This window comes from Rhinolophus ferrumequinum, chromosome 22 (genome assembly GCF_004115265.2).
Source record: "Rhinolophus ferrumequinum isolate MPI-CBG mRhiFer1 chromosome 22, mRhiFer1_v1.p, whole genome shotgun sequence".
In the NCBI taxonomy this organism is placed as follows: domain Eukaryota; kingdom Metazoa; phylum Chordata; class Mammalia; order Chiroptera; family Rhinolophidae; genus Rhinolophus; species Rhinolophus ferrumequinum.
In genome coordinates this window covers 26,506,128-26,533,485 of record NC_046305.1, presented here as the reverse complement: position 1 = coordinate 26,533,485, position 27,358 = coordinate 26,506,128, and the positions used below count along the sequence as shown (strand labels likewise).

Genomic DNA, 27,358 nt, shown 5'->3' with positions numbered 1-27,358 from the left:
ACTCTCTTAAGATAGTGAGCTGGGGCAATCATAGGGATGACCTTATTTATTTCCCATTTCAAAGGAATCACTGCTTTTCATTGCCTGGTGTTGTAAATGTCTTATAAATAGTCATTGTCTTATAAATTGTCGTTTCATATATTTTGCCTGGTTTTTGGTTATTTCAGGTGGGAGAGTAAATCCTGTCTCTCTTGCTCCATTTTGGCTGAAAGCCAGTCTCTTTGGATTTTGGAGACCAGTCTTGAGAACCTGTGGCAAACTCAATAGGAGAATCCCAGGAGGTCCTGAGACATTGGGAATAAACAGATGCTCTATTTGCCAGGTCCCTCTTCTTTTGAGAAACAGTTTGGCTTATTGCTGGCAGACTAAACCCCTGACCACTGGACACCACATGAGCATGCAACCAAAGCTACTCATCATGACTCACCAACCCGTAAATTCAGGGACGCCCAGCAGCACTCTGTAATCAAGTGCAAGTGATATCAGCGGTACTGGGCCAAGCAGATGCCAGTGGCTCGTGAAAGTTGTAGGAGCAAGTCACTCAAGGTCTCAGTGTGCCCATTGCTCCTGCTCTGCCTTCTCTTCCTCAATCTATACCTGTGGCCTCATGGAGAGTTGACTGAGGATAAAAAGAAAACTTGTTGTGACATGTTGGTGTCCACCCCAAGTACAGCACTCTGGCATTATAGCCCCGTTCGGAAGTGCACTGGAAGTAGAGAACGGAAAGCCTCCCAGGGAGTCCTTGGAGCAGTAGAACACTAACTACTTTGCTTGGAAGGAAAGATGGCCTGAGGTAAGGCTCTCGCTAATGCATGTGCTTTGCTAATCATTTGGCCAGATGGTTAAGAGCTTGGAAGGGGTAAGATTCGAGAACTGGTGACACGGAAGTTTAGAAAAAAGATATGGGGATGGGCCTCTTGGGATGGGCACAGAACATGAGAATATTTGTGTTCCATGTGGATATCTACCAAGCCCTTATTGGTAATCAGGTAGACCAGATGGTCCTCTTTGGGGAAATTAGTTAGAATTTTCCCTCAACAACCCCAGGGTTTACTCAGTGGGCGTATGAACAGAGCGGCCATGGTGACTAAGTTGAAGGCTTGGCATAGACTCTACCGCGTAATCTCAGTCATGTGGATGAAGTCATGGCCCTGTGGCAGTGCGTATGTACGTGTGCGTTGCGTGCCAACATCCCATCCCTCTGGTCACCTGGGAGGGCTTTAAGGCAAGGGATGATTAAAGAAGTCTCAGAGGGAAGGCAAGAGAGAGGCAGTCTCTGATCCCTTGTTTGTTCAGGGTCTAGCATAGCTTCTGTCACAGAGTAGTTTCATTTGTTGAATGAGAAAAAAGAAAAGAAAAAAAAAAGAATGAGTGGATCTACATATGCTTGGAGTTGGAAGGAGTCTCAGAGATGATCTAGTCCCATCCCTACCCACTGCGAGACAGTCTTTGTTGGCATCCCCCTGCTGCTTGTTATTATATAGAGTAATGGTTCTAGTTAAGATGGATCAAGTGCTTATCACTCTGAGTCACTCTCTAGGCATTAACCTCATATAAGCCTCAAAACCCGAGGAGGTAATTCTTTTGCTTACGTACCAATGAAGAAATAGTTTCAAATAACTTCTTCAATCACACAATTAGTAGATGACAAAGTCAGGAGCTGAAACCAGATGTGTCTGACTCCGTAGCCTTTTTTTTTGAGTGTCACAGGGGAACTTTATTGAGAGAAACGGCCACACCCAGCAGACATGCTTTCCCTCTCATTCTGGGTCGGTCTCTGTCTCACACACACGCACACACACACTCATCTCCAGCCTTGTAAACACTATGCTGAACTCTTGGAATACATATTGTGACAGAGTTCTCACCACCTCACAAGTTAACTTGTGCTCTCATTAGCCAGCTTTGGCTGTTAGAAAATTGTCTTACATCGAGCTGAAACCTACCTCCCTGTGACTCGCAAGCACTTTTTCGAGTGTCCTCTCTGAGACTTCTGAGAACCACTCTCCCGCTTCTTCAGGCCTGTCCTGCAGCTGTCTGAGATGGCTCCTGGTGGCTGCATGGGTGGAAGGGTCTCATCTAGGGCTGCTGCTGGTGCCCTTGACGAAAGGGCCCAAGTTTCCTCATGCTCTTAGCATTGGCTCTCAGACTGAGCAAGATGAGGCCCGACCAGTGCAGAGTCAGGGTCACTGCGTCTGTCTAGACACCATATGTTGTTAATGCCATCTCACCTCACATTAACTGTTTTGGCAAGAGAATTTCTTCTACTACTCTGGCCTGTTTGGTTGCATTACTGTGGAACTTAGCTCAGAGCAGAAAATAAGGTGAGAGGGCAAGAACGGCAAGCTCCCCAGGGTCTGGCCTGAGTCACTTGTGATTCTGGTCTCTGGCTCTAAGTACTGGGCAGAGAGGGAGGAAGGGGACATTGCACAGGAGCTGGAGGGCACTGCTGGTGTGTGGGGTGATGCTTGGCAACCAGCTCTGCTGGAATGGAGCTGTGAGGATTGCACGTGTGTGTGTATGTGTGTGTCCATGTGTGTGCACATCCATGTGTGAGTGAAGTAGCAGGAAATCTTCTAGAACACTTGTTGAGTGTCAGTCTCAGTCTCATCTATCTGGGCCTTTCCATTCTCACTTTGGGTGGAAATGAATCTTGTTTCACTGGAAAAACTAGCCTTCAGATTGAGCTGAGCTCCGCACGTGAGCTGGCTTCTGGACCTTCCCCCATTCCTCCAGCCCTGGTGCAAAGAAATAGCTAAGGAGGCTGCCCTTGCTTGGAAACCCAGGAGGTCCAAAAGCCCATTCTGGTAACTTGTGTGAAGGCTGCAAGGAGCCTGCCCTTCACCTGAGCCTGGGCAGAGTCCTCTTGGGCCCCTGTATGACTCTCGGGCCCCTGTATGACTCTCTTTATGACTCGTGTGTGTGTGTGTGTGTGTGTGTGTGCGTTGCTCACCATGAATATGGCCTTTGCATGTGACCCCATGCTAATTGCCTCGGATTTCCTCTTAATTAAGATGTAATGTGGCTCCTGATGCACAGAAGAGGATGAGGGTGAGAAATCTTGGATACTTGGTTTGACCTTCCCATACCCCCATATGGGTGCGGGGTGGAGGAGCCAAATGTACAGTGGGAGAGGAAGGGTGGGTGAGGCTCTGTTCTCCCTCCCCCACCACAGCATGCTGTAGAGAAAGGACAGGTATCAGGCTTCCATTCTGACATTGTCCTTGGCTAGCTGTGTGATGAAGGGCTGCATTTCACCCACCTGCCACACACGAGGACGGCACTAGAGAGCAGAGAAGGTGCGGGCTCTGGAATCTGACAGACTGGTTTGAATTCTGGACCTATTATTGGGTAAGTCACATAAACTTTCCAGACCTCAGTTTCTTTATCTATTAAACGAAGTTAAAACTTCCTACTTCCTGAGATTGTTGGGAGGTTGAAGATAATGTGTACAAAACACCTATCTCTCAAGGGACATTTAATAAAGAACAGTAGCAATCATTTAAGGAGAATTTGCCTGCCCCTCCCACTCTCTTGGGATGGGAATGACAGGGCTAATTGATATGGCAGTTATTTGGGGTTCTGCCGGCTGTTATTAGCTAGAGTAATGACAGCAGTATTTACATAAAATTGCCTAATACTTTGTGTTCCCAGAATGTGCAGCTCTGGCGGCCCTGGAGAGAGTACTGGCAGTTCGGGTACATCCTTTTCTGCACTCTCCCCCTTCCTCAATCATAGCTCTTCTGAATGTCCCTAGTTCAAGGACTTGCTGTTTATCAGCTGCAGGGAAAAGATTCAGGATGCTATAGGGGAGATTTTTGTATTGCTAAGTCTCTATGCTCTGAGGGGAGTGGCTAATTAGAGCCCAGCTCCAAAACATGCATCACTGTTGCACCTGGTCCTGGGGCCCCTTGGCCTGGCTGGCTTCCCAGTAAAAGCCATAGATCACAGCCATCTCCCAGCAAAGGTGGGGAGGGCCAGAGTGGCAGGTGGATCACTGGACAGAAGCCAGGAAGCCAGGAGGGCTGCAAGAAACCATATACTCTTCATGACTCAGTGTCACAGGGCAGGGGACAGCCAGATAAATTCAAACATGATGAGAATACAGAGCTTTGGCACAGCTCGGGGAATGCCAGGGGTTTTGTCTCATTTGCATGGCCTGCCCCCTTGCCACCTACCCTCATTTCCCCATAACTTTGGGTAGATAATGGGGGTCAGAAGACAAGAAAGAAGCCAAAACTTCTGGCTAATTTTTAACTTGACATTCATGGTTGCACATTAGAGCACTAATGGTTATATGGGGGGAAGGAAGGTGGGAGTGAGCTAGGTCCCCCCATTCCTCCCATGTCTCATCAGCCTCAGGATTCAAGCCTTCATGCATTCACTCACAGATTCATTCACTCACTACAAAACTTGTAATGAACACCTACACTGAGCCAGGTTGTGTTCTAGGTGCTAGACTGGAAATGAGAACCCAGGACCTCAGTCCGATTGGAATGACTGCAGTCTCATCCTTCCCTGCCTTCTCCTCAGAGCCCTCCATTTTAATTTTTGGTGGAATCTCATGGCCATTACTCAGCCCCTGAGGAGTCCCACCCTCCAGGACTCTGCTCTGCCCACATAACCTAGTGTCTTAGGAACACAGGTGAGTTAACAAAGAACACACCTGGTGTGAGAGTGCTGTATGATCTCATGGTAATACTGAGAAGAGGCCCTAACTCAGAACTGGGGAGGCCCTGGAAGACTTCCTGGAGGAAGCGATATCTAGGCTGAGACCCAAAGGCTGACTAAAACTAGTGAGATGAAGGGAGGAAGGAGAGTTTTGTGGGGGAGAATGTTCCAAGCTGAGAACATTGTGCATAAAGGGCCCAGCAGAGACAATGTGATATGTTCCAGCAATTGAAATACATTTGTGTGCGGCAGGGTCTCAGAGTGCAGGAGGGAGTGAAATAGCCGATCTACCAGGAGGTAGGGTAGGGCTGGGTCATGAAGAGCAGTGATTATGTGTCAAGGAGTTTAGTCTGAGGACAGTGGGGAGCCATGAAACATTATCAGCAGGAAAGTGATAGGACCAGATTTGAATTTTAGAATGAGCCCTCTGGCTGCTGATTCCCACCACAAAAGGAGGGAGGCAGGGAGGCCAGGTCGGAGGCTGTCATGGTGGTTCAGGAAAGAGTTGACGATGGCCTGGTCTTTCATGCCTGTTATCCCCACCTCAGTCTCCCTCCTCCAACCCATTATCTCCTTTCCCTGTGCTATGACCACTTGTCACACGCAGCCAGCTCATGACGGGATGCAGCCTACTGTTCTCCTTGCCCCAAATCTGTCTCACTGCTGGGTCCTCCTGCAGTGGGAGCTCTTATTTGAGCACCATGGCTCTTGGGCATTTCTTCTACTCATTGCCTTGGAAGTCCCTGTGTTCTTTTTTCCTCCCAGGGCTGCTGGAGGGTGGGACTCCTGAGGGGCTGAGTAATGGCCATGAGATTCCACCAGAAATGAAAATGGGGGGCTCTGAGGAGAAGGCAGGGAAGGATGAGACTGCAGTCATTCCAATTGGACTGAGGTCCGGGGTTCTCATTTCAAGGCCAGAGGTGCTGGGGAGCCCCTCATTCTCAATGATGCCTTAAAAGCAAAGGGTAGAGAAATTGGAAACTTTGTATACTTACTGCTGGAAGGAATGTAAAATGGAGCAGCTGCTGTGGAAAACAGTATGGTGATTCCTCAAAAAATTGAAACATAGAATTACCACGTGACCAGTAATTCCACTAGTGGGGTATGTAGCCCAAAGAATTGAAAGCAGGGTGTCAAAAGAGATATTTGCACACCCATGTTCACTCAGTATCATTCACAGTAGCGAAGAGGTGGACGCAACCTACGTGTTTATCAAAGGATGAATGGGTATGTGGTCTATACATACAATGGAATATTATTCAGTCTTGAAAAGGAAAGAAATTCCAACATACGAAGTTCTGACACTTAAGTTTGCAAACTTGCCACCGTGCGCTTACATTGGCAGCACTGTACAAACAGCTTGGTAAGGTTTCATAACCTTGGTGTATCAGTGTCTCACAGCTGGGTTCATGTCGATATGTGATGGTGTCTCGCTGAGTGGTGTTCATTATTGTTGCGTGTTTTTGTGTGCCGTCGTGAGAATGTCTGAGCTTGAATTAGAGCAACAAACAAACATTAAATTTTTTGTTAAACTTGGCAAGAGTGAAAGTGAAATCAGGGACATGTTAATCCAAGTTTATGGGGATAACACCATGAAGAAAATGGCAGTGTACAAATGGATTAAATGTTTTTCTGAGGAGAGAGAACGCTTCACTGTGGAAGAGAGGTCAGGGCGGCCAATAATGAGCAGAATTGGCAAAAACATTGCAAAAATTCGTCGAATTCTGCATCAAAATCATTGGCCGACTGTGAGAAGCATGGCAGACTAAGTAAACATCGATAGAGAAACAGGAAAATTTTAACTGAAAATCTTGGCATGAGAAAGGTGTGTGCAAACATGGTCCTGAAGAAGCTCATCAATGAACAAAAGCAATGGAGAGTCAAAGTTTGCCAAGACCTTTTGGAGAGTCAAGACAATGTTTTGGGCCATGTTATCACTGGTGATGAAATGTGGGTGTACCAATACGATCCTGAAACAAAGCGTCAAAGTGCACAATGGAAGTCAGCCAATTCTCCATGACCAAAACAGTTCTGTCAGTCCAAATCAAGAGTCAAAACAATGCTGCTAAACTTTTTTGATATCAGAGGGATTATTCAGTATGAATTTGTACCAACTGGATGAACAGTTAACTATTTGGAAGTGCTGAAAAGGCTGCGTGAAAAAGTTAGATGACCTGAACTTTTGCCAACAATTTATGGCTCTTGCATCACGACAATGCACCAGCTCACACAGTACTGTCTGTGAGGGAGTTTTTAACCACTAAACAACTAACTGTATGGGAACACCCTCCCTACTCACCTGATCTGGCCCCCAATGACTTCTTTCTTTACCCGAAGATAAAGGAGATAGTGAAAGCAAGACATTTTGATGACATTCGGGACATCAAGGGTGATACAATGACAGCTCTGATGGCCATTCCAGAAAAAGAGTTCCAAAATTGCTTTGAAGGATGGACTAGGCACTGGCGTCGGTGCATAGCTTCCCAAGTAGAGTATTTCGAAGGTGACCATAGTGATATTCAGCAATGAGGTATGTCCTAGTTTGGTACAAAAGTAATTGTGGTTTAAAAGGTTGAAAATAATTGCAAAAATAGCAATTACTTTTCCACCAACCTAATAACACTTTTTCTAGGATGAATTCACGGACCTAATTGTCTGACCTCGTATGCTACAACATGGATGAATCTTAAGGATATTATGCTAAATGAAATACGCCAGACACAAAAATACAACTGTGTGATTCTACTTTGAGGTATCTAGAGTGGTCAAATTCATATTGAAACAGAACGTAGAATGGTGTTGCCAGGGGTTTGGGGAGGAAGGAATAGGGTGTTGTTTAACGGGTATAAAGTTTCAGTTTTGCAAGATGGAAAAATCCTGGAGACTGGTTGCACAACAATGTGAATATACTTAACATTACTGAGCTGTACAAGTAGAAATTGTTCAGATGGCACATTTTACATTATGCGTTTTTAACTACAATTTAAAAAATTTAAAAATCAGCTAATTTAAATTAAAAAACCCGCAGCGAAGCAGAGTCACGGGTGGGTGATGGGGGTATTCGCAGCTCCACCTTTCCGAGGACAGGAGGAAATGAGAAAGGTCAAGCCAGATTCCAACTCCCCTCATCTGAGCTGCCCCAGGTAAGGACATCCGCTTGCCCCCACTGGGGACTGGTGAGGACTGAGAGGCAGCTGGAGAAGCAGAAGGAGAAGCCCTGAGCATTTAGCTGGTACCCAAAATGCCAAAGGGTCACTGCTGCCATTTCCTCTAACTGCACCTCCCCCATATATACACTGTCCCCTCTGAGGACATATTTACCACTTACTTTCCCCTCGATATTAATAGCCTATTTCTTCTCTGTAAAGATAGTGGAGAGTCTGAGAGGTGGGAAACATGAAGTTGCTTTTGGTCCCACACTCATCTAGGGGTGTCTCTGCCTTCCTGTTTCTCCTACCTGCTCTCTCTCACCAGAAAACTATAGCGGAGGTCCTGCTGGAGGCAGGGGTGGATGGGGTGATAGGTGGGAAGCCCCTTTCACTCATATGGCGAAATGTCAGCCTGGAGGGGAAGGCCACCACTGACTTCCCTTTTGCTCAAATGTGATGTTGTCCTTCCGCATGCCCCCTCTGTCTAAAGCAGCCAGAGCCACTGGGGGTCTTAGGCATGGGCCTGCTGGCAGTACAACTAGATGGGAGTACAACAGATGCTCCCTTCTCTGTCATCTCAGGCCTTCCTCGGCCATTTGGTGTGGTCCATTGCATGTTTGTGTTCCTGGAATCTTGACCATAAACACTGCAGTTGAATTCCTCAGTGTGCTGGGTAGGTTTTCCTAAGCTTTTCGGCCTCTCTTGACTAAGATGTGGTGGGTTCCATAGAGGAGCCAGCAAGGAAGACAGATGGTGGTAACATGTGTGTACGAGTACGTCTTTCTTAAAAAACAAGCTCCTCTTGGCAAAACCTTCACTGGACTTTCTAGTCTTACTTGGTTCTCCTCTTCTGAACTCTTAATCTGTGTTCCCCTTAATCTAACTGTCATGCAGGATCTCTGTTCCGCTCCCTGCTCAAGAACGCAGGATATGGTGAGGCCAAAAAGGAACACCAATGGAGCCATGGATAAGGGGTTCATACCACTACAGTCTCGCTGGCGGCTGGGATGGAGACACAGGAAGCAGGAGCCACATGACCCGCAATCCACTGTCTACTTCTCTGCCAACCAACCAACAACCTAGTGTAGCTACAGCACTTAAATCAGTGGCTAATGGCTAACTGGTAACAACTGATGGCCAACTAGTCACAGCTGATGACCATGTACTACCCAGCCTTTCCACGTGAGGCTGAGAGCCTGGAAACTGCTCTCTGGGACTCTGTCCCCACTCTAACACTTGATCATCGCTATTTTGTATTATTGACATAATATAGAAATTCTTTTATTGGGTAAGACTTCACTCCTTAATTAAATGGGAGATTCCTGGGAAGAAACTCTTCATTTCTTGTCTGACTTCTTCAGCAGGATCTTAGAGGGTCTTTGTTATGCAAAAATATTGTAGTATTTTATCCATTTCCCCTGGGCCTTTCTTAAATTTTTGATATCCAAATCATTTATTTTTTCTTGTTACTTATTTTTTGTTGTTGATTTTGCTATTCAAATTATTTACTTTTGAGGTGATTGTTGATTTTCTGTTCTTCAGCTGTTAATTGGTCTTCTCAAGAGCCTTGTTTTTTCAGTGGCTTGGTGGATGATTTAAACACTTTTATAACATTGATTTCATTGACCTCATTAAAATCTGCATTTTGGGGGGCAAGATATCAATTTCACTTTTCAATGTGTTCATATCATATTTGTGTTGGTGACAACCACCCATATGCAGCGGAAACTAACAAAAACCTTTGATACATGGGCTGGGGCCAGGTTAAAATGAACAACTGAGTGAGGGGTTAAGGTCAGAGTGTGGTCACTTCACTAGTGAATGTTTTTTGTTATGTTGACTTTTGTGTCCTGGCACAACCTGTGAGAGCTGGAGAGTTAAAACTCAGAAAACAAGAACCTCTGTACTGCCCTTCTGACACTTGGATGGTAATTAAGAACGTACTCTCAATTGGCAAGTTGTAATTTCCCCTACTGTGGAAGGAGTCTGCAGAGCTGCAGTCCTGTTGTGTGGGAGGGGAAGCCCGGGTGAGTTGCTTCCAGAGTTTGGAGCTAATGAGAGGGAGTCACAGGGCCAGCGTTTCAGTTCAGTCTAAGGGAGGACTTTTTTTTTTTTTAATTTAAAGACTTTCAATTTTCTTAAATAATCTTCATATGTACCATTCCACTTTGTGGAAAAACTGCAATATGCAGTCTGGACACAACACTGAGATTTCTGAACACTGACACAAATACTTACAATTCTATATTTTATAATATATGAGAAGACTGTGTGCCATCTTAGAGACTGTAACAGATGACAGGCCTTAAACTGCAAGAGGCTTACAGATGAAACTTTAAATTTGGAAGTGGTAGCTAAGCCAAAATTCCAAACTGCTTTGAAGAGAATATTTAGAAATAGGTCTGAAAGTATCTCCATCCCAATTCTGTTTGGTCATTGCAGCTGCACTCTGTACATACATATTAGCAACTTAACCTTAGCAGAGGGTACTTCAATCAACTGTATAAAGCGTTTATTGAGGTCCACAACAGGGCTGAATGAGTAAGCAAAATGACTATCCAGAAAAAAGTTTCAATTTCCTGTTTTTCAGGAAGAACTTTTTTAACAAGTAAAACTGTTAAACTGGATGGCTACCTTGTTAGGTAATGAGTTCTATGTCACACAGTATTAAAGCTGGGACAAGACGAGGGGGCAGTTCTTGAGAGACCGTCTAAGTGGGCGAGAGGTGGGGCTAGAGGACTCTTCCAAATCTGAGAGTCTGTTATTCTACATCTTTTGTACTATGGTATAAACTCCTGAAGACAGGACTAGATTTTACTCATCCCCCAAGCACCTCATAAATCCCGGGATAGCAGCTTGGTTGATGATTGATGAGTATCTCACTGGGTGGACAAGCCATTGAATGAAGGAACCAGCTCTCATCTTCCACGTGGTCCTCAGTACCTGGCCATTCTAGAAACCAAAGCCAAGGTTAAACTTCCCCACAGTCCTTCCCATGGGAACCAGAGTAGGAGATGGGACCCTGGGGAAAGAAAGGAGACAGAGGTCTGAAAAGAGGGGCAGCTGGGTAGCTTATAAAGATTGTTTTAAATTATTGAGCTCCTACTACAGTGGTTCTCAGCCTTGACTGTACATTTAAGTCACCTGGGAAGCTTTTAAAAAAATAATGATGTCTGTATCTCACTCCTAGAGACTTTGATTTATTTGTCTGTGGTTTTGGGCATCAGTAGTTTTTAAAGCTCCCCAGGTGATTCTAATGCACAGCCAAGGTTGAGAACCACCATCTCACTAAGTGCCAGGCACTTTACATATATTTTCTCATTTAATGCTCACAACAACTCATGAGTTAGGTCACTGCTTCTCAGAATGTGGTCCGAACAGAGACATCACTTTGGGAACTTGTGTTAGAAATCCAAATTTTCAAGCCCTATTCTAGACTCTCAGAATTGGAACCTCTGGGGTTGGGCCAGGAATCGGTTTCAACCTCCCTCCAGGTGATTCTGATAATGCTCCAGTTTGAGAACCACAGAATTAGGTACTAGCAGCCCTCACTCACAGGTGAGTAAGACAGGTGTGGCTACTAACCCAATGTCAGGGATAGTAAGGATCACAGCAGGGATTTGAATACAGGTATATGCCTCTGTGCAGACTGAAATGTCCTCCTTCTTACTTATGGTCCTCTGGTCAAACTGAGACACACCACACTGCTTGTGGGAGGTGACTGGGGTTTCTCGCTAGCCCTGGATTGATTCTTTCTCTTTCTCTTTGCTTGGTGCCAACATGTAACTCTATCTGGAGCCCAAATGCTCTTGCCCTAGGGAATAAAAGGGCAGAATACCCCAAGATTCATTCTAAAACAGTTTAATTAGGTGCTCAAAATAGCTTCTGGCAGATGGAGTGTAGAATGGGGACTGAAAGAGCTGCAAATGACATTTACAAAGTTGTGTGTGTTTGTGCAAGCACATGTAAGTGCATGTGTGTACACAGCTCGTGGGTGTGTGTGTGTGTCGGGGGGGATGTCAGAGAAGTTGAGGAACTGGGGAAAGGGTGTAGAGGAGGACTAGAACAGGATGGGTGATTCTAATTGTGGGGACAGAGCCAGGAGTGCAGTTCCCAGGCTCTCGGCCTCACGTGGGGCGGGGTGCTGGCTCGGGTAGTAAATGGCCATCAACTGGGATTGGATGGCCATTAGCTGTGGTTGGTTGGCCATCAGCTGTAACCAGTGAGCCACTGGCCACTGGTATAACTGCTGTGGCTACGCTAGCAGAAAAATGGGGGCTGGCAGGAAGATGGTGGCTGGCAAGCCCTTACAGCAGTTAGGACGGCGGGTGTGGCTCCTGCTTCCTGTGTCTCCAGCCCAGCCGCCAGCGGGCATGTAGTGGTATGACACCCCTACCTATGGCTCCGTGGGTGTTCCTTTTTGGCCTCACCATGTCCTGTGTTCTTGTGTGGGGAGCGGGACCAGAGACCCCGCAGGCTGCCCCGCATGACAGCCATTAACTGTGATTGGATGGCCATCAGCTGTGGCTAGTTGGCCATCAGCTGTAACCAGTGAGCCATTGGCCACTAATATAACTGCCGTGGCTACGCTAGCAGAAAATGGGGGCTAGCCAGAAGATGGTGGCTGAGCTAGCCAGCACTGTGTATTGCAGTTAGCACGGCAGAGTGTGGGTTGCAGATTGCAGAGTAGTGGACGGCAGGCTGTGGATCGTGTGGCTACTGCTGCCTTTGTCTCCAACCCAGCCGCCAGCGAAAGTATAGTGGTATGACTCCCCTATCTATGGCTCTGTGGGTATTCCTTTTTGGCCTCACCATATCCTGCTTTCTTATGTGGGGAGCGGGACCAGAGACCCCGCCTGCCACCAGGCGTGACACTTATCTACCCAAGATTTAAAAGGAGAAGTGTTTCCCAGGCACTTGGGCGAACACGGTGCCCTCCCTGGGCATGTGGCGGTCAGACAGATGTTGTTGACTGGCTGAGTGACCTCTAATGTGGCTCTCAGGGTTGGGGGACCCACCTGAGCTTCACTTCAGGGTGAAGTTCCAGAAACCTTGTAGGTTTTGATGGGCTGAAAGCTCAAAGCTTTGATCAAAGGTTAGGAACAGACATAACAGCCCTTGCTTTGCATATGAAAACAATGGGAATTCATTTCATTTTCCTTATTTTAAAGGAAACGTCTATCTATGTAAATCTGAATCCCATTGTGGGGACAGAGCCCCAAAAAGCAGTTTCCAGGCTCTCGGCCTCACATAGAAAGGTGCTGGCTCAGGTAGTAAATGGCCGTCGACTGTGATCAAATGGCCATCAGCTGTGGCTAGCTGGCCGTCAGCTGTAACCAGTGAGCCATTGGCCATGAATATAACTGCTGTGGCTACGAAGGGAAGTTGAGGAGAGAGGAGGAGAGAAGGAGACTGAAGGAGAGTGGAGGAGAGTGGAGGAGAGTCGGTTGGTTGGCAGCAAAGCGGACAGCAGGTCGCACGTCGTGTAAACCCAGCGAGACCATAGTGGTATGACTTCCCTACCTATGGCTCCGTGGGTGTTCCTTTTTGGCCTCACCATATCCTGCGTTCTTGTGTGGGGAGCGGGACCAGAGACCCCGCAGGCCGCCCCGCACGACACCCCGCATGACAAGACTCTAAATGCTGGAATCTGCTAGAAGGAAGAGGGGAAATCTTAGTTTGGCTGAGTTGCAGGATTTTCATGTTTTTATATTTCACTGTATCATGTTGACTTCAGTTTGCAAAGCATCAGAAGTCTTTAGATAAACACAGTTAAGACGATAACTTTCTGTGAGCCAGAATACCATTTTAGTATTTATTCTGATTTGTTTTTTAATTTCTTGCCTGTAAAACAAAACACAAAAACCAAACAAACAAACAAAAAAACTGTGGAAGATATTTTTGAAAACAAAAAGTACTAGTGGCTGATTGTGGGGACAGAGTCCCAGAGAGCAGTTTCCAGGCTCTCGGCCTCATGTGGAAAGGTGCTGGCTCAGGTAGTAGATAGCCATCAGCTGTGGCTGGTTGGCCGTCAGCTGTAGCCATTGAGCCATTGGCCACTAATATAACTGCTGCGGCTACGGAGGGAAGTTGAGGAGAGAAGAGGAGAGAAGGAGAGTGGAGGAGAGTGGAGGAGAGTGGAGGAGAGTTGGTCGGTTGGCAGCAAAGCGGACAGCAGGTCGCACGTCGTGTAAACCCAGCGAGACCATAGTGGTATGACTTCCCTACCTATGGCTCCGTGGGTGTTCCTTTTTGGCCTCACCATATCCTGCGTTCTTGTGTGGGGAGCGGGACCAGAGACCCCGCAGGCCGCCCCGCACGACACCCCGCATGACACCCATTTAGGTGCAGACAGGGTAGATCGTCATCTATTTAATTCTCCCTGACAGACCCTCAAGTCATCATGGGCGCTGTTTCCCATGGCAACTCCCAACTGTAGTCTGGAGTCCTGCAGCTGTGGGTGTGACTCTCAGACCCTCTATTACAGTAATTCTTCATTTTTTGGGGGCTTTGGACCCATTTCAGAATCTTAACAAATCCAAGACGGTGTCTTTCCAGTAAATTTCACATATACACATAAGCAGAAAATTTTGTCAGCAATTTATAGTGGTCCATGGACTCTCCAAGTCCCTTTTGAACTACTGAAGAGTATGGCCCTCCATCTTCCAGTGACCGTCAGTCCAGCCCTGTCCTGAGCCAAGAGACGGGTTGTAGCTCCCCACCACCCTCACTGTAAAATGAATGGAGATAATGATATTGAGGCCATTAGAAGGCAGAGATGACTCTGCCAGGCTGGCTTTGGCTGTAAGAGACCTTACCAAGCAGTGGCCTTTAAGCTCCAGAGCCTTGTACTTGCAGTCCGGGCTCCTAGTCCTCGGTCAGCTCGGCCCCCACAAGTCCTGGGACCTGCCTACCAGATGCCCCGCTCCTCCAGTCCTTGTCAGTGCAAGTGATACCATCTCCTCATGCTCTTGTGTTAGTTCCTGATTGTTTCTGGTTAGCAGCACACCCGGCTGAGAGGAGTGCACTGCACTCATGTCCTTTTTTTCACGTAGAAGTTAGGTGAATAGAGCATGGGGATTCGTACTTAGAAGACCTGGGTTCAAATTCCAGCTCTACCCTTATTGGTAGAGTGACGTTGGGTAAGTTATGTAAAATTTCCATGCCTCAGTCTCCTTACCTGTAAAATGGGGATAACAACCATATCTATGTTGCCTAACTCACTGCGTTATTACTAAGAGCAAATGAGAAAGCAGATATCAGTGAGCTCAGTCATACCACAGTGTACTGCAATTGTTCTTACCATGCAGGTTGAGCCTGGGTTCCTTCTTTCCTACCCCCAGCTGACAGCCTGGCCCATTTTGATTCCTGAGGTGGCAATGAGGGGATGAGGAATAGCTCCTTAGCACTCCCTCAACCTACTGTGTTCTGTTGCTGCCAAGGGAGCTGCCATTTTCCAATAGTGGCTCTTCAGAGGTCTCAGACATCCGTGAGCAAGACCACCAGGCCCCTTTGCGTACAGTGGTGCTGAAGGTGGGGGTGAGAGACTGTGGCGATTGGAAATTTCTACAAACAAGGCAGACGAGAACTCTGGATTCCTTGCTGGGGACAGTAAAAAAGGGAACCTGGAGGGGCACAAAAATCTGAAGTATGTGGAGGAGGCCAAGATGCTGCTTCCTGACTGTAGCTGGGCAGCAGAAGGTCACAAGAAGCAGAACCAGTGTCTGGATGAAGACGAAAGGAGGATGGCTCAGGAGGGCATTGTGTCATGAGAATGACACTTGGCCAGAAGGAGGACATAGGGGCCATGTTTTCTAATTGACGTTAAGATATGGGCATGGAGGCCAGAGGAAGCAGTGGCGGGGACTCCTGCCACCTAGACACTTACTTGGTGCATTGCTCAGCTCAGTGTCGAGCTTCTGATGAGCTCCTGAGTTGCCAGCTGACATCTGAGCTCAGAGGCAAAGGAAGCCCACGGGCAAAGGCTGTTCTGGACGTAGTTCTGACCAACGAAGAAAAACTGACTGGTAAGGGTAGAGATCAAATCTGCAGACGAAGCCATTATGGAATTTTAGAGTTCATAGTATCTAAGGAAGGGAAGGATGAAGGGGCAAAATGAGATATAACTAGACTTCTAGGAAGCATGTTTCAAAAAGTCAGAGAAAAGAATCAGAAGCTGTACTTCTCAAGACAATATAGTTCAAGAGGTTTTAAAACTGAAGTCCTTACAAAAAAGTCATAAATTATCCTGAATTTATACAGAGGGTGCCACAAAATGTACACACATCTTTAGAAAAGAAAAAAAACTATTAAAATTGTAATATTCAATATATAGGTAACAAAAGAGGAATACAAGTCATGTGTACAAGGTCTGACAATTAGGTTCGCGAACTTGTTGTTATGATGTTGCTGACCTTTTTTGATATCAGAGGGATTATTCATTATGAATTTATACCAACTGGATAGTTAACCAAGTTTACTATTTGGAAGTGCTGAAAAGGGTGCATGAAAAAGTTAGATGACCTGAACTTTTCACCAACAATTCATGGCTCTTGCATCACAACAATGCACCAGCTCACACAGCCCTGTCTGTGAGGGAGTTTTTAGCCAGTAAACAAAAACTGTATTGGAACACCCTCCCTACTCACCTGATCTGGCTCCCAATGACTTCTTTTTTTGCCAGAAGGTAAAGGAAATATTGCAAGGAAGCCATTTTGATGACATTCAGGACATCAAGGGTAATATGTTGACAGCTCTGATGGCCGTTCCAGAAAAAGAGTTCCAATATTGCTTTGAAGGGTGGACTAGGTGCTGGCATCAGTGTATAGCTTCCCAAAGGAAATACTTCGAAGGTGACCATAGTGATATTCAGCAATGAGGTATGTAGCACTTTTTCTAGGATGAGTTCATGAACTTAATTGTCATATACATTTTTTTGGGCACCCCCGGCGTATATAAAAAAGAGGGCAGCATCTAAAAATAAGTGTCTGCACACAGAGTTTAGAGGTTCTCGTGTTTTTGAAAAACTACTGACATTTTGAAAGTATATGAATTTGAATCTAATAGAGCAGGGTGGTTAAGACAGAGCCTTTGGAATCAGACAGCATTTGAATCCTGACTCTGCAACCTACTAGCTGTGTGACCTTGGATAAGTCATTTAGCCTTTTTGAACTCTGATATCTCAATTTGTAAAATGGGGATAACAGTATCCACTTTGTAAGGTGGCTGTCAGTGACATGAAATGGTGTGTGTGAAATTCTTACTAGAATGGGTAGCACCTAGTAAGTGCTCAGTGTTAGCCATTATTACCATTCTATAAAAAATACAAGGAGATGGTATAAATAAAAGGACAACTGCAAAAGGATAACACCAGTGGGTAAGAACATAGTAGGAAGATTAAATATAGGTGATCTGACACTTGTGAAACCCAGGAGAAACACACAAAGATTCTTTCAGTAAAATCATCAAGAAGGGAGGTAGACAACAGGCCCAGAACAGCTAAAGCATTGTCAGTGGCGACAGAGGAAGGGCAGGATAGGGACTCCTCTTGTCATTGCTGTCTCCCCTTGGAATGATGTGCTTGAATGACAAACACAATGAGGAAGGAATTGAAGGCCAATGAAGCTCATTCCTCACTATGGTGGATGAGTTCCAGTCTCTCTGTTACAAGGCAGGGCATTGACAGACTTGCAAACGTGATTTGGAGCTTTGATCGACGTGAGCTACTTTGAAGCTTCATGGGGAAACACAAAGGGGGTCAGGAACCTGTGAAAGAGTAAATGTGGCTTTGATTTTCAAAAATAGGGGAAAGGATAGATTTAGAAAATACAGAAGTGTGCTTAGTGTCCATTCCTGGCAAAGTTCTAGACGCAATGATTAAACTGAGGTAATTATTTCAGTAGTTTCTTAACTGGCCTCTGTTTCTGCCCTCAGCTACCCCACACCCCATGCTGTTCTCAGTCTAACAAGCAGAGAGAGGGTCCCCTTAAGTCAAATCATGCCATGTCGGCTCAGGACCCTCCAGTGACTCCCCACTTACAGGAAGAAAAAGCCCAAGTCCTTCCAGTGGTCTATGAGGCCCAACAATTGCCTGGCTATTTCTACGATCTCAGGTCTCATGGTTACTCTTCTCCCACCGTCTCTTGCTCTGGCCACACTACCCTCCTTGCTCTTGGCCTTCACCCATGCTCTTCTCTCTGCCTGGATCACTCTTCCCCCAGACAACTGCTCAATTCTCTCTCTCAAAAGTCACCTCGAAGGCAGTGTGGAGGTTCCTCAAAGAATTACAAATAGAATTACCAGATGACCCAGCAATCCCTCTCCTGGGTATCCACCCAAAAAATCTGAAAACATCTACACATAAAGACACGTGTGCTCCAATGTTCATTGCAGCTTTGTTTACGGTGGCCAAGACATGGAAACAACCAAAATGTCCTTCGATAGATGAATGGATAAAGTAGTTGTGGTATATATACACAATGGAATATTATTCGGCGGTAAGAAAAGATGATATAGGAACATTTGTGACAACATGGATGGATCTTGAGAGTATAATGCTAAGCGAAATAAGTCAGACTGAAAAAGCAAGAGAACCATATGATTTCACTGATATGTGGTATATAAACCAAAAACAACAAAAGAACAAGACAAATGAGAAACAAGAACTCATAGACACAGACAATAGTTTAGTGGTTACCAGAGGGTAAGGGGGTTGAGGGGTGGGAGACGAGGGTAAGGGGGATCAAATATATGGTGATGGAAGGAGAACTGACTCTGGGTGGTGAACACACAATGGGATTTATAGATGATGTAATACAGACTTGTACACCTGAAGTCTATGTAATTTTACTAACAGTTGTCACCCCAATAAATTAAAAATAATATATATGAAAATACATCAAGATGTTGAAAAAAAAAATTAGGTCCAAAATAAATAAACTCTAAAATGGAAACTAACACTTATATCAAGCATATATAATACTATCAAAAGCAAAATTAAAAGATGATTTCAGATTTTTGCAACAACAAAAAAAAGTCACCTCAACAAGGCCAGTGCTGAGCACGCTATGTAAGCCCCACACCCACTCTCATCCTCTTCTCTGATTTATTTTTTTCTCCATAGCACTCATTGCCATCCAACATACCATATATTTCTACTTACTGTCCTGTCCATCAACTTTCTCCCCTCATTAAAATGCAAAGTTGGGCTCAGAGAGTTTTGTCTGTACCCCCAGTTCCTAGAATTGTGCCTATCACATAGCCATGTTCAATAAATATTTGTGAGTTGGAAGGAGGGAGCAGGATGAAAAGAAGAGGGGAAGATGGCTTGGTACACCTAGAAAGAATTCACCAGGCTAGGGTGGCCAGCCCAGTTTGCCCAGGACAGAGAGTTTCTGAAACAAGGGCCTTCCAGTGCTAAGACCAGGAAAGTCCCAGTTGGCCATCCTACACTAGATCAGCCAACCTCACTTACTTCTGTGATATGAGGACTAGACTGATAGCTCTCCGGAATGCCACAAACTCACTATTTCCTCATTTCAGCACCACCTCCCACAAAGTTGGCCTCGTGGGAGAATGTAGAAATGTCGGTTACCAGATAGTATATTTAACTGGTTTGCAGTAGACTGAGTGGCCACACCAGACATGTTGATTGATGGCCCCATATCAGGCTGGTGGGAAGGCTGCTGTGGTGACACAGAACGGGTCCACCCAGGTCTGTTCCACAATCTAGCTGAGCTGTGGATGAGGACATAGAAGGCAGGACAGAATCATGAAGTGGCATGCACTATGGAGGGAAAGCTAGTATGTTCAACAATTAGGCTGGGTTTTGAAATCACCTTGATAGGCAGAAATGATCGGCCATACATAACAATTTAAAATTTAAACAGAAATAAATATTGCTTTCTATTTAGCGTTGAAAAAAAAGCAATCTTAAATGTACAGAAGAGACGAGGTAAATAGCTGTTTTGTTTGTTTTAAACCCAGCATGTTTAGTTGCCCACATGCTCCGTCTAGTGTGAAAGCTAAGACTTCAAATGCCACTTAGGCCATGTTAATAGACATAGAAGGCACAGTCCCACTGTCCTCCCACCTGGTTGGAACACACCTGAGCCAGGTGCCCAGCTCCGTACTAGGGAAAGGCTGCTCACTCTCATTTTCTCAGGTTCTAGGACACAGCAACTCACAAAGTGCTTTTTCTCTCCCTCCCCCTAGCTGGCTATGTCCTGGCAGTGTCATGTCTTTCCAAGAGAAAAGAGGCCACTTGCTCCCATCCTCTCCCCAGCTTACCTAACTTCTCTGGGGTAGCCAACATGGCTTCTACCACCCCCTCAGGATTCTGGTCTGTAGCTGAGGAGTCTGAGGAAAAGGAGGGTAGCAAAAAGGTCTTCCATCTTCTAGCCTCTCCATCTTCCAAACTCAGGCATATTTAGAGTATTCTGAGCGAGTGGAATCTAAGGCCCTAGGCCTCTAGCTGTGCTGGTAGCCACTTCCTGGGTTGCTGTGACCGGGCCCAGGGCTCCTAGGCGTGTTGTGGGGTGTCAGCAGATGTGCTGATTGAAGAGGGCTTGAGGGCTCCAAAGGCTTTCCAGGGCTCTGAGTGCTTACTTAAGGGAACAGCACCCCAAATCTCTATGCCATGTGGGCCCATCCAGAAAGGCAGCGACTGCCGATTGTCCTAAAGGAAAGGAGGCATTGATTTCTGACTCCAGTTTTTCATTATCTGCACAGGCCCAGACCTGCCTACCTCTTCCTTCTGGGTCAGACAGAACCAGTGCAAAGCTCACAGATGGTGAACAGGCTAGATCCCACAGGCCAGCTTCAGTCAGTTGGCAGTGCTGCCCAGAACATAGCTGTAGTGATCCCAACGTTCATCAGGAAAGTACTGGGGGCTTAGGAGTGTGGGCCATGGGTGCTGGAAGGGGAAGGGAGCATGTATGCCATGTCTCTGCTTGCCCAGCCCCCTCCCCTGAAAAACACATCACCCGCCCTTGGGAAAGATCACATGGGAATGGAACCTGCTGACCTGAGCAGCCCATCAGTCAAGTGGGGAAGAGCGGAGGGACCACTGTCCAGCCCCTTTCCCAGCCCTCTCCCAGGGGACTGAAGCAGAAGGAATGAAACATTCTGGCCACTGGAGGCTGGAGCTCTGAGGTTCTCAAAGTATGGCACCCAGACCAGCAGCATCAGTGTTTGCATTAGAAATGCAGATTCTCAGGTCCTGCCCACATCTAGACCAGAAACTCTGGGGGTGGGCCCAGCTATCTGTGTTTAGCAAGCCCTGGGTGATTCTGAGCCAGGCTGACCCGCTCAAGAGGAAGAAGGCTTCCAAACGGGCTGTTTGCGAAAGGTCTTCAGAGAAGCCTGCACTCCTGTGCTCACAGAGCAAGGAGCGTCACCCCCTGGTTCGGGGTGAGTGCGCTCTTTCCAGGTCCTGTGCGGCCTGATGCTCTGTCTCCTGGTCTGGCTTCCACCAGTGTGTACACTTGGCTCTGGGTGGCAGCTTAGAGCAGCCTCTAATAAAATGCTGAATGTTGTCTGTAGCACAGGGGTCCTGAGGCTCATGTTGCTTCTTTTCCGTCTCAGGAGCCCCATGACTTTCCCCAGCCTATCTCAGAAACAAGCGCTATGGCCAGGGACCTTTTGATCTGGAGCTGCCCCCTTGGCTGGCCACAGCAGACCCTCACCTTGCCTCTGTTGCCTTTTCAACAGATGTCCTCTTCACACTTGGTCCTCAGAAGTCAATCTGGTTTTTTTCAAATACTGCAAAAGCAAACTGGGTTCATTGCACATTATACTGAAGTGGCCTGGGATAAATGTAGCCATTTCCTTGTTCCTCAGCCTTCCCCACCCCTCCCCAAATCCTCTATCACCTCACAATCCTTCCTGCCCCAGTGAGCTCAAGTTCTTGTTGTCTTGATTATTTGATTCTCTGCGTGACTTGCCTCTTGGGCTTGTTTAATTAGAAACAGGCCTGGGAAGTGCTTCTGCCCTGGCATGGTAATTGCGTATCAGAGAATGAGAAGGGGTGACAATATCTGGTGATGGAAATTTCCACTTCCTCCATCTCTGGCTTTTTCTCCATTTTTCTCCCCCACATCTCTCCTTGCCTCCTGTGCTTCCTCCCTCTCTTGTCTGCCTCTCCTGCTCTTTGCCCCTTTTCCCCCACCTCTGTTGCTCAGTTACAGAGGCTCTCTGAGAGAGGCCAGAATTAAAATCTAAAGCAGGGGTGTCCAAACTTTTTTCAACGGTTTTCACCAAGGGCCATATGCGGTAAAACACACAAACAGCCGGGCCACTCACTCGAGGTGAAGTACGTATTGCCTCACCTGGTTTATTTAAGTAAACTAAATATATTTTTGGAATTTGCTGTGGGCCAATTAAAAATGGATTGCGGGCCGCAGTTGGCCCGTGGGCCGCAGTTTGGACACCTCTGATCTAAAGGAAAAATCTGTGCGCTCTTTTGCCATTTCCCTCTCTCTCTTTCTCTTCTCCTTTCTCTCCCATTCCAGCCCCTTCCTCTGTCACCCTCTGGGCTTTGAAGGGACTCCAGATTAGAGAGCTCTGAGTTATACTTGGTACTCAAAGGGCTATTTTCTTTTTGTTTCCTTTCCCCCCTTATTATGGTTGTTCTTATTTCATTTTATTTTTTATAAAACAGGAGAAAAGAGTGAATTGGGTTGGGGGGGAGATGATACATTTCTCCACAAAGGTACAAAATTGCCTATAGAAAGTCAACCTCAGAGTACCAACAGGGCCGCCAAGAGGGGGTGGTTCTGGACAGCCTCTCCCCAAATGTCCTTTAGAGCTGGTGGGGAGTGGTCTCCCAAGATGGGAGGAGAAGCCTCCTTCAGCCCTTGCTCAGGAGGGGAACGAGCAAGCAACTGAGACTGTACAGAGAAAGAGACGAGGAGGGGTGCGTCCTGTGGGCCAAGGCCTGGGACACAGGCGGGGGACATCCAGGCAGATGCTCAGGAGCCACTGGGCACGTAGACAACTGGGGTCACGGGAGGCTCTAACCAGAGTCTTTCTGTCCCTTGCAGATGCTCCTCAAAAAGGCAGCAGAGGAGACCTCAGGAGGCAAAGGCCATGTTCTGGAGGCTGCAGGAGCAACCCCTGGGCCACAAAGCCCCATCTGTCTTGGTCCAGCTGCCAGGCCTCAAGCACGTGGGTCCATGTCACATTGCTGGCAGGGCATCTGGCCCAGATTGCTTCCCTTTTGGTAAAAAGTAGTCCTAGTCATTTCTCTACTGCTGAGAATAGGCTGAGCTCCAGGAATTTTGTGACAATGGTGGTGACAGTGTCTCCCCTTCTGAGGACCTGGACAGCTTCCTTCCCAGATTCCAGGGCAGGACAAGGGGTGCAGACACCACCCGAACTGAGGGGGCACCCCAGCCCCAGAAAGCCCAGGCTGGAAGGAGAGGCTGCCCACCCACCCCCGGCCTGGGCTGGCCAGTGCCAAGGTGGGCTGCTAGCCCGGCTGCTAGCAGGAGGATGGCCAGGGCCAGGATGGCTATGAGCCCAGGTCGGTCACCTAAGGCTCTGTGGCAAGGAGTGGCCTCTTTAGTCCTGGCCCATCCACAAGCCAACTGGGTGTGGGCATCAGCAAAGGCCACTTGCAGGCAGACCCAGTACTCCGTGGCCGGAAGGAGGCGGGTGATGTTATAGCTGAGGGTGCCCCGAGGCAGGCGGGCCAGAGCAGTGGCCCCCTGGCCCCGGAGAGAAGGGGCGCTGGACCAGGTGAGGTTGGTGGAGATAGTGTTGGGTGGGGGAACCCAAGACAGCAGGATGTGATAGGGGTGGGTCTCCTGCACCTGGAGTTCTAGCCCCCATCCCTTGTCCTTGCCTAGCCGCGGGGGAGCCTTGCCAACCACCACACTGACTGTCTTAGTATCAGCCCCCACCAGGTTCTGGGCCACACAGGTGTACAGCCCTGCCTCTTCCACTGTCACCCTCCGCAGCTCCAGGGTCCCCTCGGGGTACACCCGGTATCTCCTGTCTGCATGGGCAGCTATCAGTCGAGCCCCGACCGGAGTGACCCAGTAGATCTCAGGTTCCGGTTCAGCCAGCGCCCGGCAGTGCAGCACCAGACTCTCTCCACTGGCCACATGGAGGCTGGGGGGGAAGCTGCGAGGGGAGATGAGGGGCAGGCAGTGGTCCGTCATCTCCCGAAAGGGCACCTCTCGGACTGGGCGACGCTGGAGGTCTGGTGGCTCAGCACACAGGGTGGACTGCGGCTCGATGAAGCGGACACGGGTGCCCGTGGCATTGGCCCAGCGGATGACACAGTCACAGCGGATGGGGTTGCCATGAAGACCCACCTCCTGCAGGTTGGGCAGGGACTCCACTGTCTGCCGGTGCAAGGCACTGAGTGCGTTGTTGTTGAGCATGAGGGTCTCCATCTGGGGCAGGTGGTGGAAGGCGCGGGGGTGAATAAAGGACAGCCGGGGATTGTTGGTGACGTCCAGCTTGGTCAGCTCGGGGAGGTTGACCAGGGCAAGTTTGTCGATGGAAACCAGCTCCTCCATGTTGTTCAGCCCCAGCTCCTTGAGGTGCAGCATGTTGGCGAAGTCCCCTGGCCCCACACGCTGGAGCGGGTTCTTGTTCAGGTCCAGGAACTTGAGCCCGGGCACCTGCTCCAGTGCCCGCCTGGGCACCCGAGCCAGCTGGTTGTCATAGAAGGAGAGGCTCTCCAGGCTTTGCAGCCCCTCCAGGGCGTAGTCGGAGATCTCCCGAAGGTTCATGCCTGCTAGCACCAGGCTGCGCAGGTTGGCCAGGGGCCGGAAGTTCATGTCCAGGATGGCGTCCACCTTGTTCCCACCAATCATGAGGATCTCCAGGTTGGGCAGCATCTCGAACCAGCGGCTGTCCACGGCCTTCAGCAGGTTGGAGTTGAGGTGCAGCCGAAGCAGGCTGCCGAGGCCAGCGAAGGCCTGGGGTGCAATGCGGTGCAGCTGGTTGTGGTTGAGATATAGCTCCTGCAGGCTGGCCAGCCCTGCAAAGCTGTGGTCCTCTAGCCGGGTCAGCTGGTTCTCCTCCAGGTGCAGACTCAGCAGCTGGGGCAGGGCACGGAGATCACAGTCACGGGCATCGGAAAAGCTGTTCTGGGACAGGTCCAGCTCTGTGAGGTTGTCCAGGTAGCCAAGCTCACTGCGGCCCACGTGGACGATGCCGTTGCTCTGCAGGAGCAGGGTCTGCGTGCCTGCAGGCAGCGCCGGGGGCACGGCCGTCAGGGACAGGTCATTGCAGTCTACAGTGGTGGCCTCGCGGTAGGACGAGCGAGGTGTATACCAGGGCCGGATCTGGCAGGCACACCGAGGGGGACAGGGCACACGCCAGGGGACCACGGGCACAGCGGCAGTGGCCCCAGCCACCCAAGCTAGCAAGAGGGGGGCCACGAGGAGCCTCATTATGGAGCCGCAGGGAAGAGGACCATCCACAGGAGAAGTCTGCAGTCCTTCTGCTCTTACCGGTTTGCAGGCTGAGGGGCAGCAGCCTGCCAGGGCCTGGGGACCCACCCTCCCAGGGCAGTCATGCTACACGTGGTGAGGACCGGCACTTCTCGCCCACCTGGGTGTGGCTGTCCATCCTCATCCGCTGGGCCTGCTCACTCATCGCCACGCCCCCCGGGGCAGCCCTGGAGAAGAGGAGTTAGAGTTAAGCAGGTGGCAGAGAAGCAGAATCTAGTTCCTCCTCCTGTCTCACCTGTCTGACTCAAGAGGCCAAAGGAGCTGAAGGGGTGGGCAGGGCCAAGGCTCCTGGGTTCCATCCTACAGTCCTTAGGCTTTAGTGTCCTTTTCTACGGCCTGCGGGGAAAATGAGTGACTACAAGTCTTCAGGGAAGAAGGGAGATTGGGCCTTGGAAGCTTCCAGGATACTCGGGAAAGGTGTGTGTGTGGAAGAAAGTTGGTGGCTGCCATTATTGTCATCTTCAGAGTCCTTCTGAGTCCAGAGAGATGTGGAGTAGATTCTCCAAATTTTCTTACATCTCTCCTCCCTGCCTCCTTGGCTCACTCAATAAATGGAAAATAAAGTGATGGTTTCCAGACATCTCTCTGAGTGGTGTGGGCAGGGGATGGTGGAAACAAGTGCAGCTTTTAAATTCCAGCGGGGCTCCCAGGACTCTGGAAGTTGGGAGGCAGTGGCTCCTAACCCCATACCCAGACAGGCTGGGGAAGGGGGTGGTTCTGGCTGGGGTCTGCTTAAGCTCTCCTGGGTGTGGTGCAGCTTGGGATTTTGCCAACTTCCATACATGGACACAGGGGCTTTCCCTTTCCCAATAGCCTGGCCGAGCTGCCAGGTGGTGGGATTAAGAAGCCTGGGTTTGAGCTCCTCAGCCCTGCAGGTAAGACCTTGCATGACCTGGTCACAGCCACCTCTTCTGGCTTCTCTTGCTGCCACCCCGCTTAACCGCTGTGTACACCCCTTTCATTTCAGGTTGAAGTTACCCTTCTATGCCCCCTTTCTCATGTGTCCTTCTCATTGTCTCCCAGGCAATCCCTACTTGTTCTTCAAGAACTTAAGGTCACTCGCCTCCTACAGAAAACTCCTCCCAGGCCTCCCACCCATGGCTGGCTAAGGGGGCTGCTTTGTACTCTTACAGGGCCCCATGCTTCCTTCTGTCACAGCCCTGACCACATCACGTGGAAATGTCTCCCTATCTAGGGACCTGTCTCGCTCATCGTTGTGCTTGTAGCACAGGGCAGGTGTCCACTGAGTATTTATTATATAATCAATCTCTGTAGCCCAGGGCCCTGTCCCCCAGGAGTTCGGGCCCCACCCCCACCCCCACCACAACCTATAATTGAAGCCCTTGCTGTTCCTTTCCTCTCAATACAGGGGATCAGTCCAGGTTCTCTCAGACCCCACAGCCAGGCTGCATCACCCTGGAAGCAAGTCCAGCCTTGGCCCAGAACCAAGTTGGGGGCTTCCAGGGCCTGACCTGACTCCTGAATGGAAGTCTGATTTGGGCAGTTTTCCAGCTGCAGGTATCAGGGAAGTACACATGATTTGCCAGAACTCTTCAAAGACTCTGAATATTTTTTCTGATTTAACCCTCATAACTAGTCTACAAGATAAACATTAATACCCCCAGTTTGCAGATGAAGAAACTGAGGTTCAGAAGAAGTTAGAGAATTTAGCTCAAAACACATAGCTGGTAAGTGGCAGGAAACAGGAATCCACCCAGTTTGTGCCATTTAGACCAAGCTTCTCAGCCCCCAGGTCTGGCCCGAGCCTACCCTGGGCACCCTGGGGTGCAGTAGCAGGTGCAGCAGCAGGCTGGGTGCCCATTCTTGTCTCCTGGGGCAATGAGTCCTTACCAGGGAGCTTCAGGAACCTGGGAACTGTGTCTCCTACCACTTTCCAGGCAGGTGCCTCTCAGCTGGCCAGAGGGGCTCTTTGCTCACTTCATCCTGCTTCCAGGACACTGGGGCCCAGGAGGGCAGTGGTTGGTGGCTTGGTACCCTTTCTTAGAAGGACAGTGGCATGCCTGTTTATATCTACCCCCCACCTTCTTTTGGAGCTATTTCTGAAGGTGG

The 27,358-nt window shown here is 48.5% G+C and overlaps 1 protein-coding gene across 4 annotated transcripts in view; it reads right to left on the bottom strand.

The window, feature by feature from the left end:
• The window catches only part of LRRN2 (leucine rich repeat neuronal 2), a 125,650-nt gene that overhangs the window by 31,462 nt on the left and 66,830 nt on the right, over window positions 1-27,358 (bottom strand). For 3 of the 4 annotated variants that reach the window (XM_033091965.1, XM_033091966.1, XM_033091967.1), the window contains exon 2: window positions 22,414-25,455. The exons of the other annotated variant lie outside the window; for it this stretch is intronic. In XM_033091965.1, the coding sequence (XP_032947856.1) occupies window positions 23,066-25,228 (2,163 nt within the window). In that variant the 5' untranslated portion in view covers window positions 25,229-25,455 and the 3' untranslated portion in view covers window positions 22,414-23,065. Of the gene's footprint in view, window positions 1-22,413; window positions 25,456-27,358 lie in introns of those variants that run through there. 4 annotated transcript variants of the gene reach the window in all.